The sequence below is a fragment of the Talpa occidentalis genome, unplaced genomic scaffold, assembly GCF_014898055.3.
Source record: "Talpa occidentalis isolate TD23 unplaced genomic scaffold, MPIMG_talOcc4v2.1 talOcc4.15, whole genome shotgun sequence".
Classification (NCBI taxonomy): domain Eukaryota; kingdom Metazoa; phylum Chordata; class Mammalia; order Eulipotyphla; family Talpidae; genus Talpa; species Talpa occidentalis.
Window position 1 is genome coordinate 83231767 of NW_023601543.1, and position 19986 is coordinate 83251752.

A 19986-nucleotide genomic window follows, 5' to 3' on the forward strand; every position below is an offset into this window, starting at 1 on the left:
ATTTCGCCTCGCAGGCTTTCTGGGACTGTCATAGCTGAGATATGAATGATGATAAAGAGGGCAGCGGGCTCGGAGGGCCGGGGCTTGGCATTGTGCGGGCGAGAAAGGCTGAATGGGGTGGCAGCTCCGGTCACCCGTGAAGCCCCTCGGGCCTGCCGGCCGCCCCGAGTTGAGTGGGTTCTCACGGGCTTGCTCTGCCGCTCCCCCCACCCCAGGCGCTGCCTCTTGTCATCTTGCTACACAGCCCCTTTCTAGAGGGGCACAGGCGCCCCCTTAGCTGGAAGGAGGTGGACTTTAAATTATTCAGTGCGTCAGTGCGGGGAAGCACTGCGGGGCTGGGGGGGCTCCCACCTCCTAGACACACCCTAGCCCAGCAAAAAAGAAACCCGAGCTTGGCGGCAGCAAAGACTTGATGGCGCTGGGTGGGCCGGGACGCAGAAATCACCACGCTTGTACTTTCCAGGCCCTTCTGATCAGAGCTGAATACAGCTTGGGTTGTGATTCTTTTTGTCAAGGCTTCAGCTTAGCACCTGGCTCTCTCCCGGGATAACTGACGAGATGCACAGCTACATTTTTAATGCAGGAAACTTTGATTTTTCCGTGGCGAGCAGAGCCAGGATGTCAGTGCACTGGGAAGAGGGTATTGGCCACACACCCTAGGGCCACCGTTAGGGACAAGGTGCTTCCTTTCTGCCCTGAGTGGCCGCCTCTTCTCCAGGGCACTGATTTCCCCCCAGTGGAGTTCATTGAACTCAGTTAAGTTTCTTAAACTGTGCGAATTTTATAACTGAAGATGAACGCGTGCGTCACCGAACAGCCATGCAGACCTGCGACAGCGCTTCCGGCTGGAAATGCAGCAGGGCTGGCCGGAGGCAGCGTGGGCGTTTGCGTCAGTACACTGGCGGCGTGGGCTAGGTAGCTTGTGCCTGCCGCTTCTGTGCCCCCGTTTGAAGCCAGAAAGTGAATGCTACTTATTCCCAGCCGGGGGGTGCGGGGGGGTATTTGTAGACCGGGAGGGTAGGATGCTGTCCGTGTGCTGTGAGAATCTAGGACTTGCCGTGGTCTCTAATCTGCTTTTTAAATAATTAAACATTGCCCCTGTGCTTCCCTTCATGCTCAACTCTAAAAGCTAAAGCACCCTCCATCTTTGCACAATCCTTACACCCGTGGAACTCTATTGGAGAGAAACCAGGGTTCGAGCTCATTCTTCCACTGGCACAGAGAAGTCCCTCCCGGCCCTCGATGCGCAGTGAATCAGCGTCTTCCTCAAAGTGAAGTCGGGCTTGACTCCGCGGGTGTGGTGAGCGTGGTGTAGTGCTTACGCCAGCCTGGAAACAGCTACGGTTCACCTTTTGCTCTAATTACCATCACAGCAGGTCAAGGATAGAGTGTAGAAGCACATCCGCCACCTATTTTAGCGACTTCGTGCCAGCTGCTCCCGGCGGCAGGTCTCAGACACAGCTCACTGGAGCGCGTCACAGTGCTCTGGCTTCGCGCACGTTCTGTTGGTCCCTCCTGTTAACCTCCACAGGTGGCAGAAGAGCCGTAGATGCCATGTTATTCAGGGGCACATCTCACACATGTGGAGTCAGCCTTGGCTGGCCTGGCAGCCCAGCCCTGTCTGGCAGCGGCTGTGCACTTACCCGCATCGCTCTATGGTGTCTGGTGGAGCACCAGCTTTCCAAGAGGCCCATGCCAAGGGCTAGCTTTGATCCACACTGAGGTGTACTTCACGCTCACCTGAGTAGTTGGGAACTGCGCTCACCACTTTGCTACACACTCATTTCATCTAATAGTGTCCGACAGGTGCTGGACACAGAGGAGTTGAGTAGCTTTCTTCCTGGTAGAGCTGGGAAATTTTTTTTAATTGAGGTAACTGTATAATTTCTCACCTCACAACTGTAGATTCCCCCCACACACACACCCACCACCCAATGTCCAGTCACTCTCTACCACCCACTAATGGGTTCCCTCAACTCCTCCCTTCCCTAATCCTTCCCTTCTGGTGACCCCCATTCTATTATGTAAGGGTTTCTTTTTGTTTGTTTTATTTGTTCATTTGCTTTCTTTGTATTCCACAAATGAGTGTAGTCAAAGGTATTTGTCTTTCTCCTTCTGACTTATTTCAGCAAGCATCATCTACCCAGGTCCATCCATATTGTTGCAGGTGGCAGCTTTCATTTTTGAGGGCTGAGTAGTATTCCAGTTGCATAGATATACCACCTCTTCTTGATCCATTCATCCATTGTCAGGTACTTGGGTTGTTTCCTTATTGTGGCTATTGTGGATAGTGCTGCAGTGAACATAGGGGTGTATAGATCCCTTCAAATTACTGTTTGTATATTCTTTGGGTAAATAACCAGAAGTGGATTTCTGGATCATATGGTAGTTCTATTTTTAGGTTTTTGAGGCTGCACGAATGGTGTGCAAGAGCTCCGTTTTTTCCACAGCCTTGCCAACTTTTGTTCTTTCTGGGTTTTTGGATAACAGCCATTCTAACCCATATGAGGTAAACTCTTGTGGTTTGGATTTGCATTTTCCTAATGAGAAGTGATGTAGAACATCTTGTGTCTGTTGGGGAAAATCTTCCATTCCTGGTTTTTACAGCAGGTCTAGGACTCACAAAGAAACTGTAGAACTCTTGCCAGTATCATAGGGATACTGTTCCTTATGCCGCAAGTTCCCAATGAGATGCGGTTCCTGCAAAGCCTAGGAAGGGAGCCCCCCCGTGCCCCCTAGATGTTCTCCCTGTCAGGTTCACCATTGCTGTATCCTTACCCTGTGGATCCATCTGTGGCTGGCGGAAAGATCAGTTCCCTCTTGTCGGCCAGGATCAGCTGCTGGAGAATGAATGGGACGTGGAGCCCAAGGGTTCTGGCTGTCTGGTGAGATGCGCCGTGGTCCCAGGCGCCACAGGAGCAGGCTGAGCAACAGGAGAATGTTGGTTTCCCGCTACTCCCCTGGAGTCCCTCAGCACCTCGATCCACAGTGCCTGGCACTGTCCTGGCACGTGGCTGTGCTTGATGAGCATGTGTTAGGTAAACAAATGAGCTTTTCAGAGTTCCAGTGTTGAGAGCTGGTTTTTGGTGCTGCTAGCAGTAAATTACAGGTATTTAAGAAGGAAAGAACTGGCCTTCGTCACTTTGTTTCTGACAGTGAGCCTTCATATTTATTTTAATTGAGAAATCATAACTGATCTGGATATTTGGTGAGTGAGGAAGAGAAGGACAAAGATAAAGGAGAGGAAATGTTCTGGCTGAAACATTCAAAAGTTAGAATTTTAGGCAAAGGCTTTACGTTAAGAACAGTTAGGTCCCCCTAGCTGAGATACATTAAAGCAAATATACTAAGTGACTGCTTTTACTGACAATGATAAACATAATTATTTTTAATGATATAAGCTTAACCTGTGAAATCATTTCCATCTTTGTTCCCACCAAATACATTAAAACACATTGGGGTTAACAGGTTTGAAATTCATATCTTATTTCTTTTGAATCCATCCACTAGGATGTATTAGCAGTTATTAGTGAAAAATAAATTACTTTTCAAAAGGAGTAAATATACTGGATAATTAACATACTGACTGATCAACTCTTTGGTGTGAACATGACAAATTACCTGTCACTTTCACCCATGAAACTGACATAGCAGCAGGAAAGATTACACAGCAAATCCCTCAAACAAGATTTTCGACATTTTAAACAAGCTAATTATCAGGATGACCAATTAGAAATGAAAGTGATTAAATTTTCTAAATACATTTGCGTTTCATGGTACATTATAGTGCCGTGTTCAGTCTTTAGATGCCAACCCCTAGGAACAGACACAGAAAAACACACAGGTATACACTCATTCAGGGATTAAAGAATTAGCCCAAGTTGAGGATTTCCTCATTTTTCTGTTCCTGCAGGTATTAGTGAGCAAGACAACAGCAGCAGCAACGGCCTGGGTTCTTCTAATGCTTACCCATTTTCATGTTTGCCCCGGAGCCCCCGTTCCGAGCCAGTGAGGGGAAGGTATTACTCTCATGTGCCACAATTATTGGTGACAATTTCAAATTTACTGCTGCTCCCAGTGCAGGGTGTGCTGTGATTTCATTTTTTCTGAACAGTTGCGTCTCCTCTTGCCACACACCACTGTGACTTCCCAGCACCTGGATACATTTCGCTGAGTGGGTAGGAATGAGGGGTCCGAGCGTGGGAGCTGGGAGTCGCCCATAATCCTCGCCTGCCCGACTGTGGTGGAGCAGGTGACCATTAGCCGTTCATTTCGCTCTGGCTGAGGCTGTTTGACAAGCTCCATCCTGGAGCTTTACTGCCTTCGTGGTAAAGCATTTCAAGCCCTACTGCGGTCTCAACTATCAGTCGTAACAGCTACTTTTTATCGAGCGTCCCTAGCTCTTGGGCAGAGCCCAGGCATGCATGAGCTCGCTCCGGCCGTGTCACGGTTTATCAGTGGCTTTTCATTAAAAAGGTAAATTGACGTTCATCATTGATTTCCAAAGATTTATGTTGTGTGCTCTCTTGTACTCTGTCTTGACCCAATCCAATTTTCCTTTTAAAGGGTATTTTATAAAATACACAAAGGTGTTTTTGCAAAGCTGTTATGTGTACTTTTAGGAAAAATTATCTGTGGCTAGTGTATGCATTACAGGTTTGGCATTGGGGCCTTATCCTAACAGAGTATTTACTTTGATAACTATGTGTCAGGCAAAACCAAGAGCATGTTTGGCTGTCAGTCAAGAGGACTGAGTCTCTAGTGCTGTCTTTTTTGATTACACATTGGGCAACAAGAGAAGAGCTAGGCAGTTTTTAATCTTCCTCCTGTTTTAGAAATTCCCTGTGTATATAGTGTTTAAGCAAGGGCAGAAAATCAGGGAAAAATCAAATACAGTTCTTCTCATGGTAGTTGGTGTGAAGAAATTCTAGGTTGACTGCAGTGACTTCTTAAATGTCTAGGTGGTCACATGACAGGAAGAAGCCATCCTCTCAGGACTGTATGTGACATGGGCGTCTCCGTAGCGCACACCAAGGACAATGCCAAGGGCATAGCGCTAGATGTCTTCCTAAGTTGACATCCCTCATTTAGTAACCAATGTGAAGGCACGTTAGCCCATTCCGACTTCATTTGAGTGTGTGATTAAGTGACCTTAAGTTGTTTGTTGATTGCAAGCACAGGACGAACACAAGATTTTACAGTATCCAGGCACGTGGCCGACATCACATTAACTCCCACAGTTGTGGGGGGAAGGGTTTTATCAAGTTGTGAGGTCAGCTTGGAAGATGGACTTTGCCTCAGTTATCCTGTCTTTAAAAAAAAAAAAAAAGTCTTCGCTTTTGCGATACAGGATGCCACTGATGCAGGACGCCATTGGCGTGCAAGTGACAATATGCAAATTGGGAGAAGCTGCAGCCTCCTCCCGGACGAAGCGCTGAGTGGGTCTCTGTGGGTTTTGCGCTAAGTGCTGGGTGTCGGCTCTGAAGGAAGCAAAGATAATGGGCTCGGGGCTGTGGTTAGGTGACCCCAAATGGCGCCCCAGCGACAGCAGAGGTGCTGATGGGGAGAAGAGTCTGCATGCGTACTGTGTGAGAAAAGAAGTCTTTCTCACTTACGGTTACTGAAATATGTTAAGTGCACAAATTGAATACTTGAAAAAGGAAACAGGTTTGTTTGGTGTTAATCCTCAAGAACCTATCTGTGGTGACTTCTAGAAATCACACGCCTCCTAGACATGTTCACAAGTCATCTGTCAAAAAACTGCTTCTAGATTTTTCTTGGTGATCAGAGGGAGCTCTATTCTCTTTGCTTTGGTTTTGGTTCCTGGCATCTCGCTTCTCAGTGATTACCTAGCACAAGTGTGCAGTCAGACCCGAAAGTTCTTCTGGGATCCTGCTGTGCATCGACCAGGCATGGAGACAATCCTTCATGTTGCCAGAAGATCATAAACACCCACATTCAGCCACAACAAACACATGCTAAGTCACAGACCTGGCTGTGCATATGCAGCACGTGGTTGGCTCCATTTCTCATGTCTGTTTCCTCCAAGATGCTCCAAACCTGTTGCTTTTGCAGTACAAACACATCCCTTGCCATTGGTTGGTGTAAATGAAGCCTTGCCGGTAGTGCTCAGGGAGACGGGCAAGACTTAGGCCTCACTGTTGCCCTTTCTGCACCCGGGGGGGGGGGGGTCTCGTGTCTGATCTGGGCAGGGAAGGTTGTCCCAATGGTTGACTCAGTAGGTTCCAGTCTTCAGAGTCCAACTGATACTTTATTTTTCTCTCTTAAAAATTTTGTTCATGTTTGTTTTAACCACAATAGAAATTTATGTTCTAAGCATTTTTCTCCCCGCCCCACTGCCACCGCCCCCCCCCACCCCGGAGTCTCATGTTGACATTACTTTTTAGTTTTAATTTTTGCTTATTTTTTTCTTGATTGAGATCGCGTTGGTTCACAACACTGTACGGGGTTGAGGGGTACAGGGTCGCACCCCCTCAGATGTCTGTCACCACCCACCCCCACCATCCAAGCACCCAGTGCCCTTGACCCCGGGCCACTGGGCCCCTCCCTCCCCCTCTAGGAGCCTCCGTCTGCAGTCAAATTTCTAGTGTTTGTTTGGGTTTAGTTTTGTCAGTTCCTTTGTTTTTGTCTTGTTTTCTCTGTATTCCACCTGTGAATGAGCCCGCCGGTCTTGGTCTTTCTCCTTATTTCACTCAGCACCATCCCCTCCGGCTCCATCCATGTTGTTGGCAAACAGCAAGAGTTCATCCGCTGATATTTTAGTGGGTGAAGGATTTAAATGCCTTCCTCTTAGTTTCCCTCATTCCTGTCCCAGAAGGTAAACAGAAGAGGCAAGTTAATACTGCATTTGAATAAGTATGAAAATAATTGAAAGGGGGTGGTTTTTTCTTGGCTTCCCATCAGCCGTGGACTGAATGATCCAGTTGACGTTCTTGTGCAGTGGGTATTTTATACCAGTTCTGTACCCCCAGCAGCTGACCCACCCAGGCACCAGTTTCCTCTGGGCTTTCTTCTGAGAGCTTTTGAATTATGTATCTAAAGTCCTGGGTGTTTCCCCGAAGCAGCGAGAGCAGGTGAACCCTAACTCTCAACATTCCGCCAGGCTACGGATTCGCAATCGCAGCGGTTGTCTCAAGCGCCGTGCTGGGGAAGCACCCGCTTCGCTGCGTCGCTGGCTTGCAGGCTCCCGAGGGGTTCAGAATCGCTTGGCATGAGCGCGCTGTCGGGGTGCTCATCTGAGCGGGCAGTCGGAGGAAGCTGGAGGGCGCGCAGAGGACAGGAAGGCGTCCCCGAGGTTCGGTTCCTGACCGCCGCCGGCCGCACGTCCCTGGAGGCCCGGCAGGTGACAGCCAGCGGCCCTCAGCCGAGGCGGAGCGCGCTTCCCTTGCGCCCACGCGGGCTCTCACCGAACTTCGCGGCCTCGCGGCCCCGGGGCCTGCGCTCGGCGTGTCCGGAGGGCTGATGCACGCACCCTGGCAGGCAGGGGTCGCAGAGCGTTAGGCCAAGCCTGACCCCTTCCGAGGCCCCGACTCTCTGGCTCTTTTTTTTTTTTTTTTAAATAAAAACCAGTGGCCGGTCTGACTTGGTCTCGAGGACCCAGAAACCAGGGTTGAGTCTGTGCTGGAGCCTGCCCTCGGAGCCCACCTTTCTGAAATCCCTTTCACCCGAGTTCTGTCGATTCAGCTGTCGGTGACGCACAGGCACCCATCCGGGCCCACCTCCAGGGCCCTGGGGAAGGAGGGGGTCAGAGTGGGGAGTGTCCCCCCAGGCTAGGCAAGGGCACAGAAGTCACCCCACAGGGGCAGGGAACGATCTGGAAGGAATGAAATAACCAGTGATTAGTTTTTCTCTCTCGCCCGTAGACCCGGCTGGGGCAGCGGGAGCCTGAGGAGCTTTCGGGACGCCCCTCTCCTGTCCCTCTCTGCAGCCTGCGGGATACAGCGCCGTTTTGTTTGGGGTCTTCCATCCTTCCGTATGTGGGTTTCCACGGGCCAGCCAGCGCTTCTCCCGCCAGAGGTCTCCGATTTTACCTTGACGTTTACGACATCTGGCACAGCTGGCCAAAGACAGAGACTTGTCGCCCAGGGGGACAGCATCGAAGGTTAGGGTTGGTCCATGTGGCACAGGCTTTCGCGCCACCTGGGTGGGAGGCAGGTAGAGGCAGGTGAGCGCCTCCATGAAGTTGATGAGGTTCGTGGAGTCAGGGGGTTTGGAGTGCGGGGTCCTGGGCCCGCCCTGGGAACGGTGTCCCCAGAGCTCGTGTTGCAGCAGCCCGCGGCGAGTTCCCCAGGCGAGTTTCTCCACGAGACAGAGATGGGAGTTACAGTTGAAGAGCAGGTTTGTTAGGGAGAGGGACAGAAGAGTAAAAGACACTTGCACGGACACCAGCGGGCAGGACGAGCTGCCCCAGAAGGGACAGGTTTGCTGAGAGAGGCCTGCATGGTTGCAGGCGGGCGGCCTTGAGGAGAGAGGCCTCCGCTGAGGGAGGTCAGGGAGGAGAAACCCCGGCAGGTACAGGGCACGGGCAGGCAGGAGGCTGCTGCCCTGCAGAGGGGGGGAGTGGGTGAAAAGAGACACCTGCACAATCACAGGTGGGCGGTGGGAGCGCTGCCCCGAGCCAGGGCAGAGACTGCAGGAATATGTCCTCTTCTGTTGGGGAGGGTCACTCCTTGTGAGCCTGCAGTTTGTTGCTGATTTGGGATAACCACGCAGAATTTGAAAGGGGCCAGAGATTCCAGGATGGGCCCCTTCTCCATATCTTTCCCCTCCGGTCTGTGCTCCACTCCCTACAGCAGTTTGGTCCTGCTGGGGTCTCATGCCTTGTGATAAGGCGCTGGCGCCTAAGGGTCCCGATCTCTACAGCTGGGTTAATGGTCATGTTAGTCCCCTCGACCCCCACCTCCTTGTGAGTCGGGTTCTGGTCTTGGGGCATCTCTTTTCCAGTCTTTCTATTCTTGTCCTCCATCAAAGCTGGCAGCCGGTCCTAGGGGTTTGCATTTATCACAGAAACCCAGGGCTGGGCACAGTTTGGAGAAGAACACCAGGGGCGTTAACCAGGAGGCTTCCTGAAGGAGGCGGGCTTTGGCCGAAGCCTCCAGGAAGGGAAGAGGATCTGGGGAGGTCGCGTGGGCTGGGGTTTTGGCAGAGGATGCCAGGAAAGTCCCCCGCAGAGTGGCCCAGCCTCACCCAGCTTTGAGGCTGAGCCACCAACTCTCTCTGGGTAAGAGAATGTTCTAGCCCCCGCTAGCTGCAGTTCACCCGTGAGCGTGGGGGTTGGGGAGGGGCACAGACCTGGTCTTGCTCATGGGGTTGGGTACACGTTTGGTGCAGCAGATGATTTAATTGGGAGCCCTTGCAGGGGAGCTCTCAGCGGGAGCACCACTTGGCATGGGAGATGCCAGCTCCCCGCGGGAGGCGATAATTAATCCGGAAGCGCGTTGCCAGCGCATCAGCTGTCTCTCCGGCGTGTGCCTTGTGCACACAGGAAGGGGCCAAAACTGGCCTTTTTTAATCAAAACCATGAGTTTAAAAACCCATCATCTGGTCTTTGTTTCTTCTTGGGCCGGCTGTGTGGTTCCCTCACTTTGGGGTCCACCCCCCCACCCCCCGCGCCGCGATGAGCCACACGAACGTGCTGGCCTTCCGCGCCTCTGCTTCCCGACTCGGGGCAGGCCGGCCGGCCCTCCCGCCTTGCTGTCCCCCGCCATGGGGATTCAATCAAGTGACAAACGTCGTGTTCTCAGCTCTGGACAGGCTGCCCGTGAACTGCGCTGTCACCACCGCCTCTTCCAAGATGAAAATCCCTGAATCTTGACTAAACTTTCCTCTGTCCCCCTTCCCTGGGCAGAGCACCCCCCCCCACCCCGCCGTGTTAGGAGGTGGTGTTTCCTGTAAAGCAAAGTGTCATGAAGCTACAGGAGGCGCTGAGGAAGTAGATGAGCAGGGAGACTAAGAGGAGGGAGTCGGAAGGTATGAAAACCCACACTGGGTGTAAAATTAGAAGCTGAATGCTGCTGATGGGGGCCAGAAGCTTTGCCAAATGGATGAAGCTTCCGGAAGGTGTTACTATGGAAAGGACCCAGTGCTGAACAACTTGCTCTAACTTCCTGGCTCTGTCCAATATTTCTAGTTTTTGTGGTTTTTTTTCCCCAAAAGTAATAATGTTTTAAACATGATTGCTACTTTATATGAGTGTCTTTCCTGTCTCACAGGTAAGATGTAAGAATTCTTGCTGTCTGTGACTCTGATCTCTCCAGAGGCTCAGGTTTTTGCACTAGAGCACATCTTTGATTTATCATGAGGAGTGATATGAAAAGAGGGTCACACCACAGAAACTTTCTTTTAAACCACAAATTAGGTTCAATTCATCCACTCGGGCAGGTGAGGGGTTTTCACGTGGGGTGTGCAGGGAGGTGGCCTTTGGTTCTGGGCTTGTTGCCCTGGGGGTTGGTTTCCTGTGAGGGGCGGAGGGGCAGGGACACGCCAGGGCGTGCGAAGGCCTTCTAGGCCCCAGCAGAAGCGTGGACAGGCGAGGTCTGCAGGAAGCCCCTTGGCCTTGGCTGTGAGGTGTCTGTCTCTTGTCAGAAGTGGGCACCGTGATGTCTTCCACAAGTGCACTCTTACTCGGGTCCCAGGTGAAGAGGCTTGAGGGATGGAGGGGGCATCCTTCACTGGAGGAAAGAATGATCCAGAAAGAAAATAGAGCCAAGAACAGGAACTAGAGGTGAATGGAAAGGGCATGACTAAGCTCTGTCCCCAGCAACTGCATGACTCTAGGAGGCCCTGTCCTGGGGTACTGAGTGGAAGGCCCAAATGTGCAGATTTCTGAGGAATTAGCATTTGAGGGAATGTGGAAATACCTGATCTTGGCTATTCGTTACTCCCCACTGAGGGGACCTTCTGAGACCAGAAGAAACCTAAAATTTCATCCTAGATAGTTGGAAGTAGGCATTTGACAAACTTTACGGACCGTGCTGATGAGGGCTTGTGGGTAGATCGCTGTGTACCTGCATGCGTTCCCAGTTGACTGAACAATTGTAGACTTTATGACAGAACAGAGACTTGATTTCTGCTGTGCAGTTGGTGCTTAATGAATCTTGGTTGAATGAGTGAAAGAAGAGAAACCTGACCAGGGTGATGTCCGGGGTGGCCTACACAGGATCCTCTCACCCTGCTTTTTGTGTTCAGCGCTTCCATCCATTACTTGACTCACAGGCATGTAAGATACACGAAGCAAATTTGCTCCCCTTGGAGACTGCGATTCTGTAATCTATAACAAGAAATATAGATTTGGTCTTTATCCAATTCCCAGCACTGAGCTCCTAAAACCCTTGGCATTTCCTGTGACGGAGAGTGGCAAACATGTCTGGTTATGTTAGTGAGGCAACTTTCAGAACCTAAGGATGGGGGCTGGCTGTCCAGGGGCTAGAACTTCCTGTCTGTCGGCATGACATCCAGGAAGTAAGAGGGGCTGGAGATGGAGGTCTGTCCCCAGTGGTCAATGATTTCATGTTCCTGTCTCTGTAATGAAGCCTCCTCCACAAAACCCCTCAAAAGGCAGGGGTGGGAGGTGGGAGAGCTTCTGGATCAGGGGAGAGTGACGCACCCAGAGAGTGTGGGGTGAGGAAGCTTTCTGCCCCTTCCCAGTGCCTGGAGCCATGTCTTCATTTGGCTTCATGTCCTATCAGCTCCTTTGTCATAACCTGGTGATTTAGAAAATAAAATATCCCTCAGAGTTCTGTGAGCTGTTCTGACAAATAAATCCTAAAGAGAGGTGGTCATTGGAATCCACAGTCTTCAGCCAGTTGGTCAAAAGCACAGGCGACAGGTAACAACCAGGTGACAGCCTGGACTTGTGATTGGCATGTGACGGGGGTAGGGGGAGGTGGGCGCGAGGGACCAGTTATGGGACTGAGCCCTTAACCTGTGGATCCTCCAGGTAGATGGCGTCAGAATTGAGTTGAATTGTTGGAGAGCTCCTTGATGGTGGGGAGACAGAGAGAGAGAGAGAGAGAGAGAGAGAGAGAGAGAGGCTTATTAATGGACTAGATCATAGAAAAGAACCAAATTTTCTCTGCCAATTGGAAACTAAACCAAGGTGTCCAGGTGGCACGAAGCCCTAGGTATGAAATAAAGATTTTAGTTGGACCACGGGAGCGTCCTTTTTTGAGAGTAATAATTGTGAAAAAGACTTGACAGTCTTGCTCCTGTGCTTGTCATTCAACCAGACCTCTTCTAGGGAACTTCCAGCGGCCGTTTGCTGGTGAAAGGTACGTTTTGCATGCCCGTCCGTGCCCTCCTTTGCTCCGCCAACAGCTTGGGGCACCAGGAGCCTTATGCCCGTCATGGGACTCGCCTGCGATGCCATAACCCCGCTTTGGCCTTGTTCCCCTGCTTTTCTGATTTGTCTCCTTTTTTTGTAGGGGGGGGGTGGGCAGTGGTAAGCTTTTATTTATTTTTGCATAGAAGAGCTGGGGTGCAGGCCAGAGGTGAGGAGGGAAGGTAAGAGGACTCCCCAGAGACAGAGCGGGGAGCAGAACGGACGGATTGACTGAAACGCACTGCTGAGGGGAGCAGCGGGGAGACAGGAGAGGTCTGCTGCGCCATGTGGGCCGCTCCCAGGCTGGGAATCAAACTCAGGCCATAGTGGTGACAGCACTGAGACTTAACCCCTCGGCCACCAGGGAGGGCCTAATTTTTCCTTCTTAGTCTCTTCCACCTTTGCTTAAAAGCTTTTCCTTTACCTTTGCGTTTAAGTGCTAAGGTGTGTTACATTCTCCTCTCAGTGCTATTGGTCATCTTTCTCCTTGGTCATTTGCTCCCTGTTCATTTAGGCGCTATTTGTTGAGGAGTTACTGTGTGCCAGGGAAGATTCTAGAAGCTGGTGATACAGCAGAGAACAAGAATAAACCAAAGAAAGTCTGTTCTTCAAAGGGCTTATATTTTAGGGGGGAAAGACAGACAGTAAACAAGTAGCTAGATCAGTGCTGGGCCATGGTTTCCATGATAAGAAAAACCCCGCTCTGGAAGGAGCCTGAGCATGTCAGGGCTGCCATTTTAGATTGGAGAGTCAGGAAGGGTCCCCTGAGAGGGGGCAGGGGTCATTTGAGCAGAGCTCTACCTTTGTACTCCCTGGACTACCTCCTGGCAGGAGACGCCCATGTCCTTGTTTGCAGTCAGCCCTCTCCTTGGGCGCTGTGTTCCCAGACGCCTGCTGGTCAGCTGTGGGCCGCCCTGGCCCCGGAACCCAGCATGCTCCTCTCCCTCCCAACCTCTCCCTCCACTTGGCTTCCCAGTTTTGCTTCACAGCAGACCATCTCCTCACTCACCCGAGCTACAAACAACCACACTCCCCTAAAATCCTCCTCCTCGCTCACCTCCAGGCATCAGCATTGAGGAGGCGGCCATCCTTCCTGTCCCCGCTTCCCCCCGGGCTGTACTTCCGGCCTCGCTGTCTCTTGCTGGCACCGTCTCACCGCCGCTGGCCTCACCTGTTCTGTCCTTTGCAGTCCCCACAGCGTGTCCTTTGTGAGCACAGGTGGGGCCTGCTCTCAAGCCCCCCCCCCCAACTGCTCCAGGAGTAGCGAGGTGCCCACTGCTCCGGTGCCCAGCCAGCCCGGCCTCCTGGCTGACCATCCCCACCACCCACGCCCTGAGCTCTGGCCGCTCTGTCAGAAAAATCTTCTCCCCACCTTCTCTTCCTTGCCCTTCTCCATCCTCTGCCTTTCCTTCCCTCCCTTCCCTTTCCCTGCCCTTCCCTACCCTGCCCTTCCCCACCCCGGTTTCTATTGCAGTAGCCAAGTCAACTCTGTCAAACTTGCCTCAAATCCTCTTCCCCCTCCTCTCACCTGTCTTTGTTGTGATCCTATATTGCTTGCAGCAGGTAGGACTAATCTGCTTCTGGAGAGTTCTCTCTGGTCCATTAACCTGTGGGTTGACTGGAGACAGGCGCCAACTGTCCTGCCTGTCTGTTTTGCTTGTAGATGTTAGCCCTTGAAAGATTATTCCATGCGTGCTTACCGACCTGCCTGGAATTCTCTAGAAGACTTACAAATAGATAAGATGAACCCTGTGAAACTACTCTTCTTAGTATCAGCCATTTTGTATCATTCAATGAATATATCCGTTTTGTGTCCATATTTGTTATTCCTGTCTTTTAAAAAAAGATTTATTTATTATTTATGCATACAAGAACTGGGGTGCAGGCCAGAGGTGTAGGGGGAGAGGATTCACCAGAGACAGAGTGGGGAGCAGAACAGGCAGATCTACTGAAAGGCACTGCTGAGGGGAGCAGCGGGTGAGACGGGAGAGGTCTGCTGCGCCATGTGGGTAGCTCCCTGTCTGGGGATCAAACTCATGCTACAGAGGCTGCAGATAGCTTCATAGTGCTGAGGCTTAACCCCTGCGCCACCAGGGAGGCCCTGTTATTCCTGTCTTGACTCTCAGAACTTCTTACCTCCCACGAGGTTGCCGGGAGCACAAGCCCAGAGAATAATGTCCCACTCTGAGCGCCATTTTCCATCTTTCTCTATAGGCCTGCGTTTGCCAAAATCATGGATGCGCACCTCAAAGAGGTTACAAAATTGGCCTGTTTTCTTTGTGGCTGTGGTCAGTTTTTCTGTCCTGTTTTTTCTGACTCACGTGGTTTATGGTAAAGAGCAGTGAGGTGGGCGAGGCTGAGCAAGGTGGTAACTTTTGGAATTATCATGCGTTATCAGCCCAGTGAAAAGAACACGAAGTTATGAATCGGACACAAGGGCTGAATTGTCCCTTTGCAAGTAGTTTTCCTGGGTGAAAGCAGATCACAGTATCAGCTGGAGAATTTGTGACTATTTTGTCTAATAGTTTGGATTCCAGATGCAGAGCGAGAGGAGACTCTGCCTTCCCTAGCCCTCCGGCCCGTTTCTAGTGACATTTAAAAATAATATTCTTCAGTAAAAGACAAAGAGAAATATTTTTTCCCGCCGCTTTTGTAAATGAGTGGCTCTTTGCAAGACACTTTTTAAAAATGAACACCACAGCAAATCACAATGGCCCCCTTTTCTGCTAAATTGAACTTTTTTCTCCCCGGATCCACTGCGGGCCAGCAGGCCCATCACAGAGCAGCAGCTGCCATCTTTCCATCTGAATGGACCGACATTCTCTTTGCAAAAGTGTACAGGACACATCAGGGGGTTTCCCATGGAGCAGGGCACGTCACAAACAAGGCTCTTTCCAAAATCTGAACCTGTGGCCGCCATGCTTCTCAGCTCCCCGGCCAGGAGACCATGAAATGAGCCGGGGCTGTGAGGTAAGGGTCTCGTTGACAGTGGGCGTGGCCCTCTTGGACTGTGGTTAAAGTGAAAAATGAGATGTCAAGTGAAAAAATGTTGAAGCAGGCCAAACTGGTTTGCAAAATCTTTCCTGGTTGAGCAGCGCCAGAGGTATTGAGTCTAGAAGGCTTTGGGAGTGGCAGAACGCAGGAGGAGATCGGGTTGTGAGAGGATTTTGATGCAGGATCTCACTCATTTGTTTGTTTGCTGTTGTAATTGGGAAGCAACAAAGCCTTAAACTTGGGAGAGTTTTTTAGGAGAGTGGGGCCTCCAAGCAGCCTTCATGTTGGCCTCCAAGATGGGAGTTCAGCCAACGTGCAGCTTGTGTTCTGGGTCGGGGAACCCAGGGCCCTGTGTCTGACTCGAGTTTCTGTCATTTTAAAAAACAGGGACAGTGAGTACGAGCCGCAGGCCTGAGTCTGCAAGAAGGCCTGTGACAGCAGCAGTCAGCGTGGTGATGGGTGTTTGCTGCTGACCGTTCAGCACGCTCTTGACAATACCCTTCTGACTTGAGGGAAGGGACTCTAAAGGAATAAATCTCCACATAGAAATAAGCTTTTCTGGTTTGCATTCCACGAAGCCGCCTGCGCCGGGCGAGGTAGACGTGTGGCCCGCGAGGCGTGTGTGCGGGTAAGGGCAGGGGATGATGACTTGGGCTCGAGCGGACGGCCCTCTCCGCGCCGCGCCCTCGCCGTGGGCCAGGAGGTGTGCTCCGGGGCTCAGCTGCTGCAGTGCTAGTGTTAGCTCCCGGGCCTGGGCTTTGCTCCTCTCTTCACTCCATGTAGTTCAGTCGCTCCGTCTAGGCAGAGGTGGGGTGAGCGACAAGTAACAAAGCAAGCAAACAAAAGAGAGAGACTGTGGGCAAGTCCTTGGAGGATGCTCTGCGGGGGTCGGGAGTGCATGAACCCAACGATCGCCCCATGGAGGGGCGCCAGGGGAGGGAAGGCCGGCTCCCAGAAGCAGCCTTCTCCGGAGAGGCGACACACGTGGTGGCTGGCGGGTCACGTGGTGGGAGGGGGCGCTTTCCTTTCTCCTCCGCGGCCCCTCCTCTGATGTCACCAATCTGTTCTTCCTGGGAGAATTCATTAGCATTCAGCGGGCGCAGGGCTGGGAGAGAGAAGCAGCGGGAGAAGGGGAGCCAGCAGCCAGCGGAGAGCGTGTGGAGGAGAGTGAGGAGGAGCAGGCGGAGGGCGAGCGGCGGGGGAGCGGGCTGGTCCCCCCTCCCCAGGAGGGAGCCGCATTGAGGCACCCGCGGGCACAGAAAGGCTGTTTTATAACTGGGATCCTCGGTGACGTATGGCTGCCTGTTCCCTGGCAGCTGCCTTTACGGACCAGTAGGCAGAGGGAGGTTGACGCCGCCGAGCCTCTGGCGGCTTGGAGAGGACTGAGCGCCACTGTGGTGCGGAACAGGACCTCTCAATCACGGGGTGTGAATAGCAGCCGGAGGGGAGCCCGAAAGACAAGGAAGAGGAGGGGAGAAGTGTGTGCCGGGGGGAGCGGGGCAGAGCATTTTTGGTGGATGGTATGAAGCCAGCCATGGAAACTGCGGCCGAGGAGAACACTGAGCAAAGCCAAGAGAGAAAAGGTACCCCGCGCGCCGGCAATCGTCCGCTCAAGGCTTTTCACCGGGGGTGCTTGAGCAGGGCTGCCCGATCCCGCGTCTCTCGCTCAATAGCTCGGAAGCAGCCCCCGTGACCCGTGGCGGGGCCCGCTGTCGGGCTGGCTTTCTCCTGCGGGCTGATGCGAATCAGCCTTTTCGCACCCGCTCCTGTGCCAGAGCTTCCTCCCGAAGGCGGGGCGGCGAGCGGCGTGCCCGCAGGTCTGTGCCCGCAGGTCGGCACCGAGGGCTGCCGCCTTGGGGAAACGGGCTTTAGGAAAAAGAACGCAATGGCCGTGACTAGGTCCCAGGTCCCGCATGCTGCGCCCCACGGCCCGGGATGCGTTGTCTGCCGCTGCTGCCGAGGAGCGGCGGGCACGCATATTAAATGTGCTTTTGCTGGAGCAATTTGGACATTCTCTAATTTGCTGATTGAAAAGGATGGCTGTTTCGCTGTGGCAGACACGTAATAGCCATTTCCCGTTGGAGCTTGACAGAGCGGACGTTCCCTCTGTGGTCTGGTGTGAGTTGCGGGTGGGGGTGGCTGGGCTCCATTATTCAGGACTTGGGAGATTTAGGAGAGAAAAATTGATCAAGGTCCTGATCCTCAAAGGGAGTCTCAGAACAAACCAGATCTGGTACGATTGTGACATACGGAATGTTTTTTTCGGAGAAATCCATGTTTTTGTGGTAAGAAAAAATGGCAGAAACTAGAAACTAAATGCATCTGTCCTTGCCTAGGTAATGACTGATTTCAAGTTTGATGCCCCAGGAATCGGCTCAGCCACTGTTAGGTTAACAGCATCTCACCGCATTGACATTTATCTCCTTCACTCAAAGTTATAGACTGTCAGGAAGACACCAGAACATGTCTAGTGACTCTGACATCAAAAACCCTCCTGCTCAGGTTATTTCTCTGGCAACTGGCAACCCTGACAGTCACAAAGGAATAGTCATTCCCAGGGTGGAGGGGCAACTCCGCTTTACTTGTGACGATGTAGGTTGGACCATCTGAAATTGTTGATTGTCAACCATTTTCCACCTACAGGGTGTCATGTATTTCAACTTACCATGCTTGGGGCCAGGCTGCTCGTGTGTACATGGAATTTCTTTCTTATGCAATACTTAAGTAGTATTGTATCCTAAACCGAGTAATTTCATTTTGAAATTCAGTTTTTAAAGTTTGCTAAAATCAAGGCAACATAAAATTTGCCATCTGAACCGTTTTAAGGGCGTAATTCAGTGGCATCAAGTACATCCAAGTTCATTTTATTAGTTCATTTCCAGCATCAAGCCTGCCCCACCCCCTGCCCCAAGTAAACCAGCAAAAAAATAAATCACTAAATGTTGCCTTTTCTTGTAGGAAATCTATTTAATTTGCAGGATTGACCAAGTAACAGTGAGAAAAGCTCTTGGGGCTATTTATGAGACTGAGGAACAGAGGTAAAAGTTTAAGGACTCATTTCCATGAGGATTACAGATGAAGTTTGGGGGATAAAACCATGTAATAGTATTGCTATGAGGAAACCTATTGCAATTTATAGTCATTTTCCCCCCAAATCGATGACTTTGTTCAGTCCACGCTTTATGAACATGGTGTTTGCCACTGGCAGAAAAAACCGTTTTGGACACCGCAAAAACATCTTCCATTTTTCTCTCCAAAAGCAAGCAGGGGTGTAACGTTCGTGTAAGATGCTCGTTACACCATTGCCTGGCTCGACTGCTGCTAGTCTGTCTGCTGTGGCACTGCTCGCACTTTATGTCAAGGAGATGCTCCCTGCTGCAAATCCAGCCCCTGCCTCCACTGGCTGTCTGGATACGAGCACTTGTTAGCTGTGGTTTTAGCCACAGAATTAGAAGGGAAAAAGATCTTTCCTGGAGGCGCTTGGAAAATGAGCAGCGATGATGAACATGAGCTGTGTGGCGGGGAAGTCACGGTACGAGCAAGTGACCAGATGCTGTCACGGGGAGAGCAGGGCTGGGCTGGGATTTTTACTGCAGTCGCGGGGGCTGTGATAGACGTGCTCCCCCCAGCGCTGTTCTGGAGGCTGCTTACCTGCTTACCTTCGTTTAGGTGGACAGGTTCGCATGTCAGCTGCACCAAGTCAGAGTACACACGTCTCACCTTTGTAGCCCCCCAGTTTGCTCACCCGTTTATCACTCAGGGCAACGCAAGCCACGTCACAGATGTCCGCTGCCTGTCTCTCCAGTGAGCCTTGGATTTCATTTTAAATTGATAAAATGTTTGCTTCCTTGGAACGAGTGTTGAAAAATTGCACAGAATTAGAGGCTGCGTTACGTAATTCTGGACCTGGAGGATCAGTTTTTCTTCTTTTTTTGTTTCCCCCCCCCTCCCCTTTTAAGCCTTTCAGCAAAGGATTTAATCTACTAAATTTAATCCTATACGTGTTGTCACTTCCCACAGAGTTTTTTTTATGGATGGCTATTTTTTCTCCTCTGTTCCTTCTTCCTGTTGGTTTTCAGTCCTGAGCGCTGGGGCAATACCTCTCTTAATTTGGGGTGTTATTGCCCAGTGGCTTGCAAATGCACGCCTTTGGCTAATGATGAGTGTTTATTCAGAATGGAAGTTAAGTGTACCTTTGTCAGTTGACTTGACTCTTCCGGTCAGCGTCCCTCCCTGGGAGTTTCGCCAGGACAAAGAGAGGCGTTTCTTTAAATTAAATCCAAAGGACTTTTTTCTATTTTAAACAAAAGTAACCCGAGTCCTTAACAAAAAGAAAGCCATGTGTGTCTCTGAAACAGCCCCAGAGCTTTGATGGAACCCTCTGGATGGCCACACTCACAAGAAGCATTTAGTCGATAGGAGGAAATTTTTCATGAGAGCCAGCAGGTTTTCCCAGACAGATGTAAGAAATGCCAACTGGCCAAATTATTACAAATGACAGTTTTTAAATTGGAAGCATTAAATTAAATCAAAGTGTGAGGATTGAGTAAACAGATACACTGGAATGGAGTAAGTGGAGGAAATGAATAAGACAGAATCAAGGAAATAGATCACGGGACTCGGTAATAAGGACATGTGAGCTGGGCGCCTAT

At 51.2% G+C, this 19986-nt stretch overlaps 1 protein-coding gene across 8 annotated transcripts in view; it reads left to right on the forward strand.

Annotated features, from left to right (window-relative positions):
- Positions 1–19986, forward strand: part of GPM6B (glycoprotein M6B) — a 182814-nt gene that overhangs the window by 129338 nt on the left and 33490 nt on the right. Inside the window, exon 1 of one of the 8 annotated variants that reach the window (XM_054695845.1) lies at positions 15287–15310. The exons of 3 other annotated variants lie outside the window; for them this stretch is intronic. Coding sequence is in view for 4 of the 5 variants with exons in the window: in XM_037512697.2 (XP_037368594.1) it covers positions 16857–16917 (61 nt within the window). In the remaining variant the exon portion in view is untranslated. Of the gene's footprint in view, positions 1–15286; positions 15311–16458; positions 16918–19986 lie in introns of those variants that run through there. 4 more of the 8 variants (XM_037512697.2, XM_037512699.2, XM_037512696.2 and 1 more) reach the window with 4 other exon arrangements.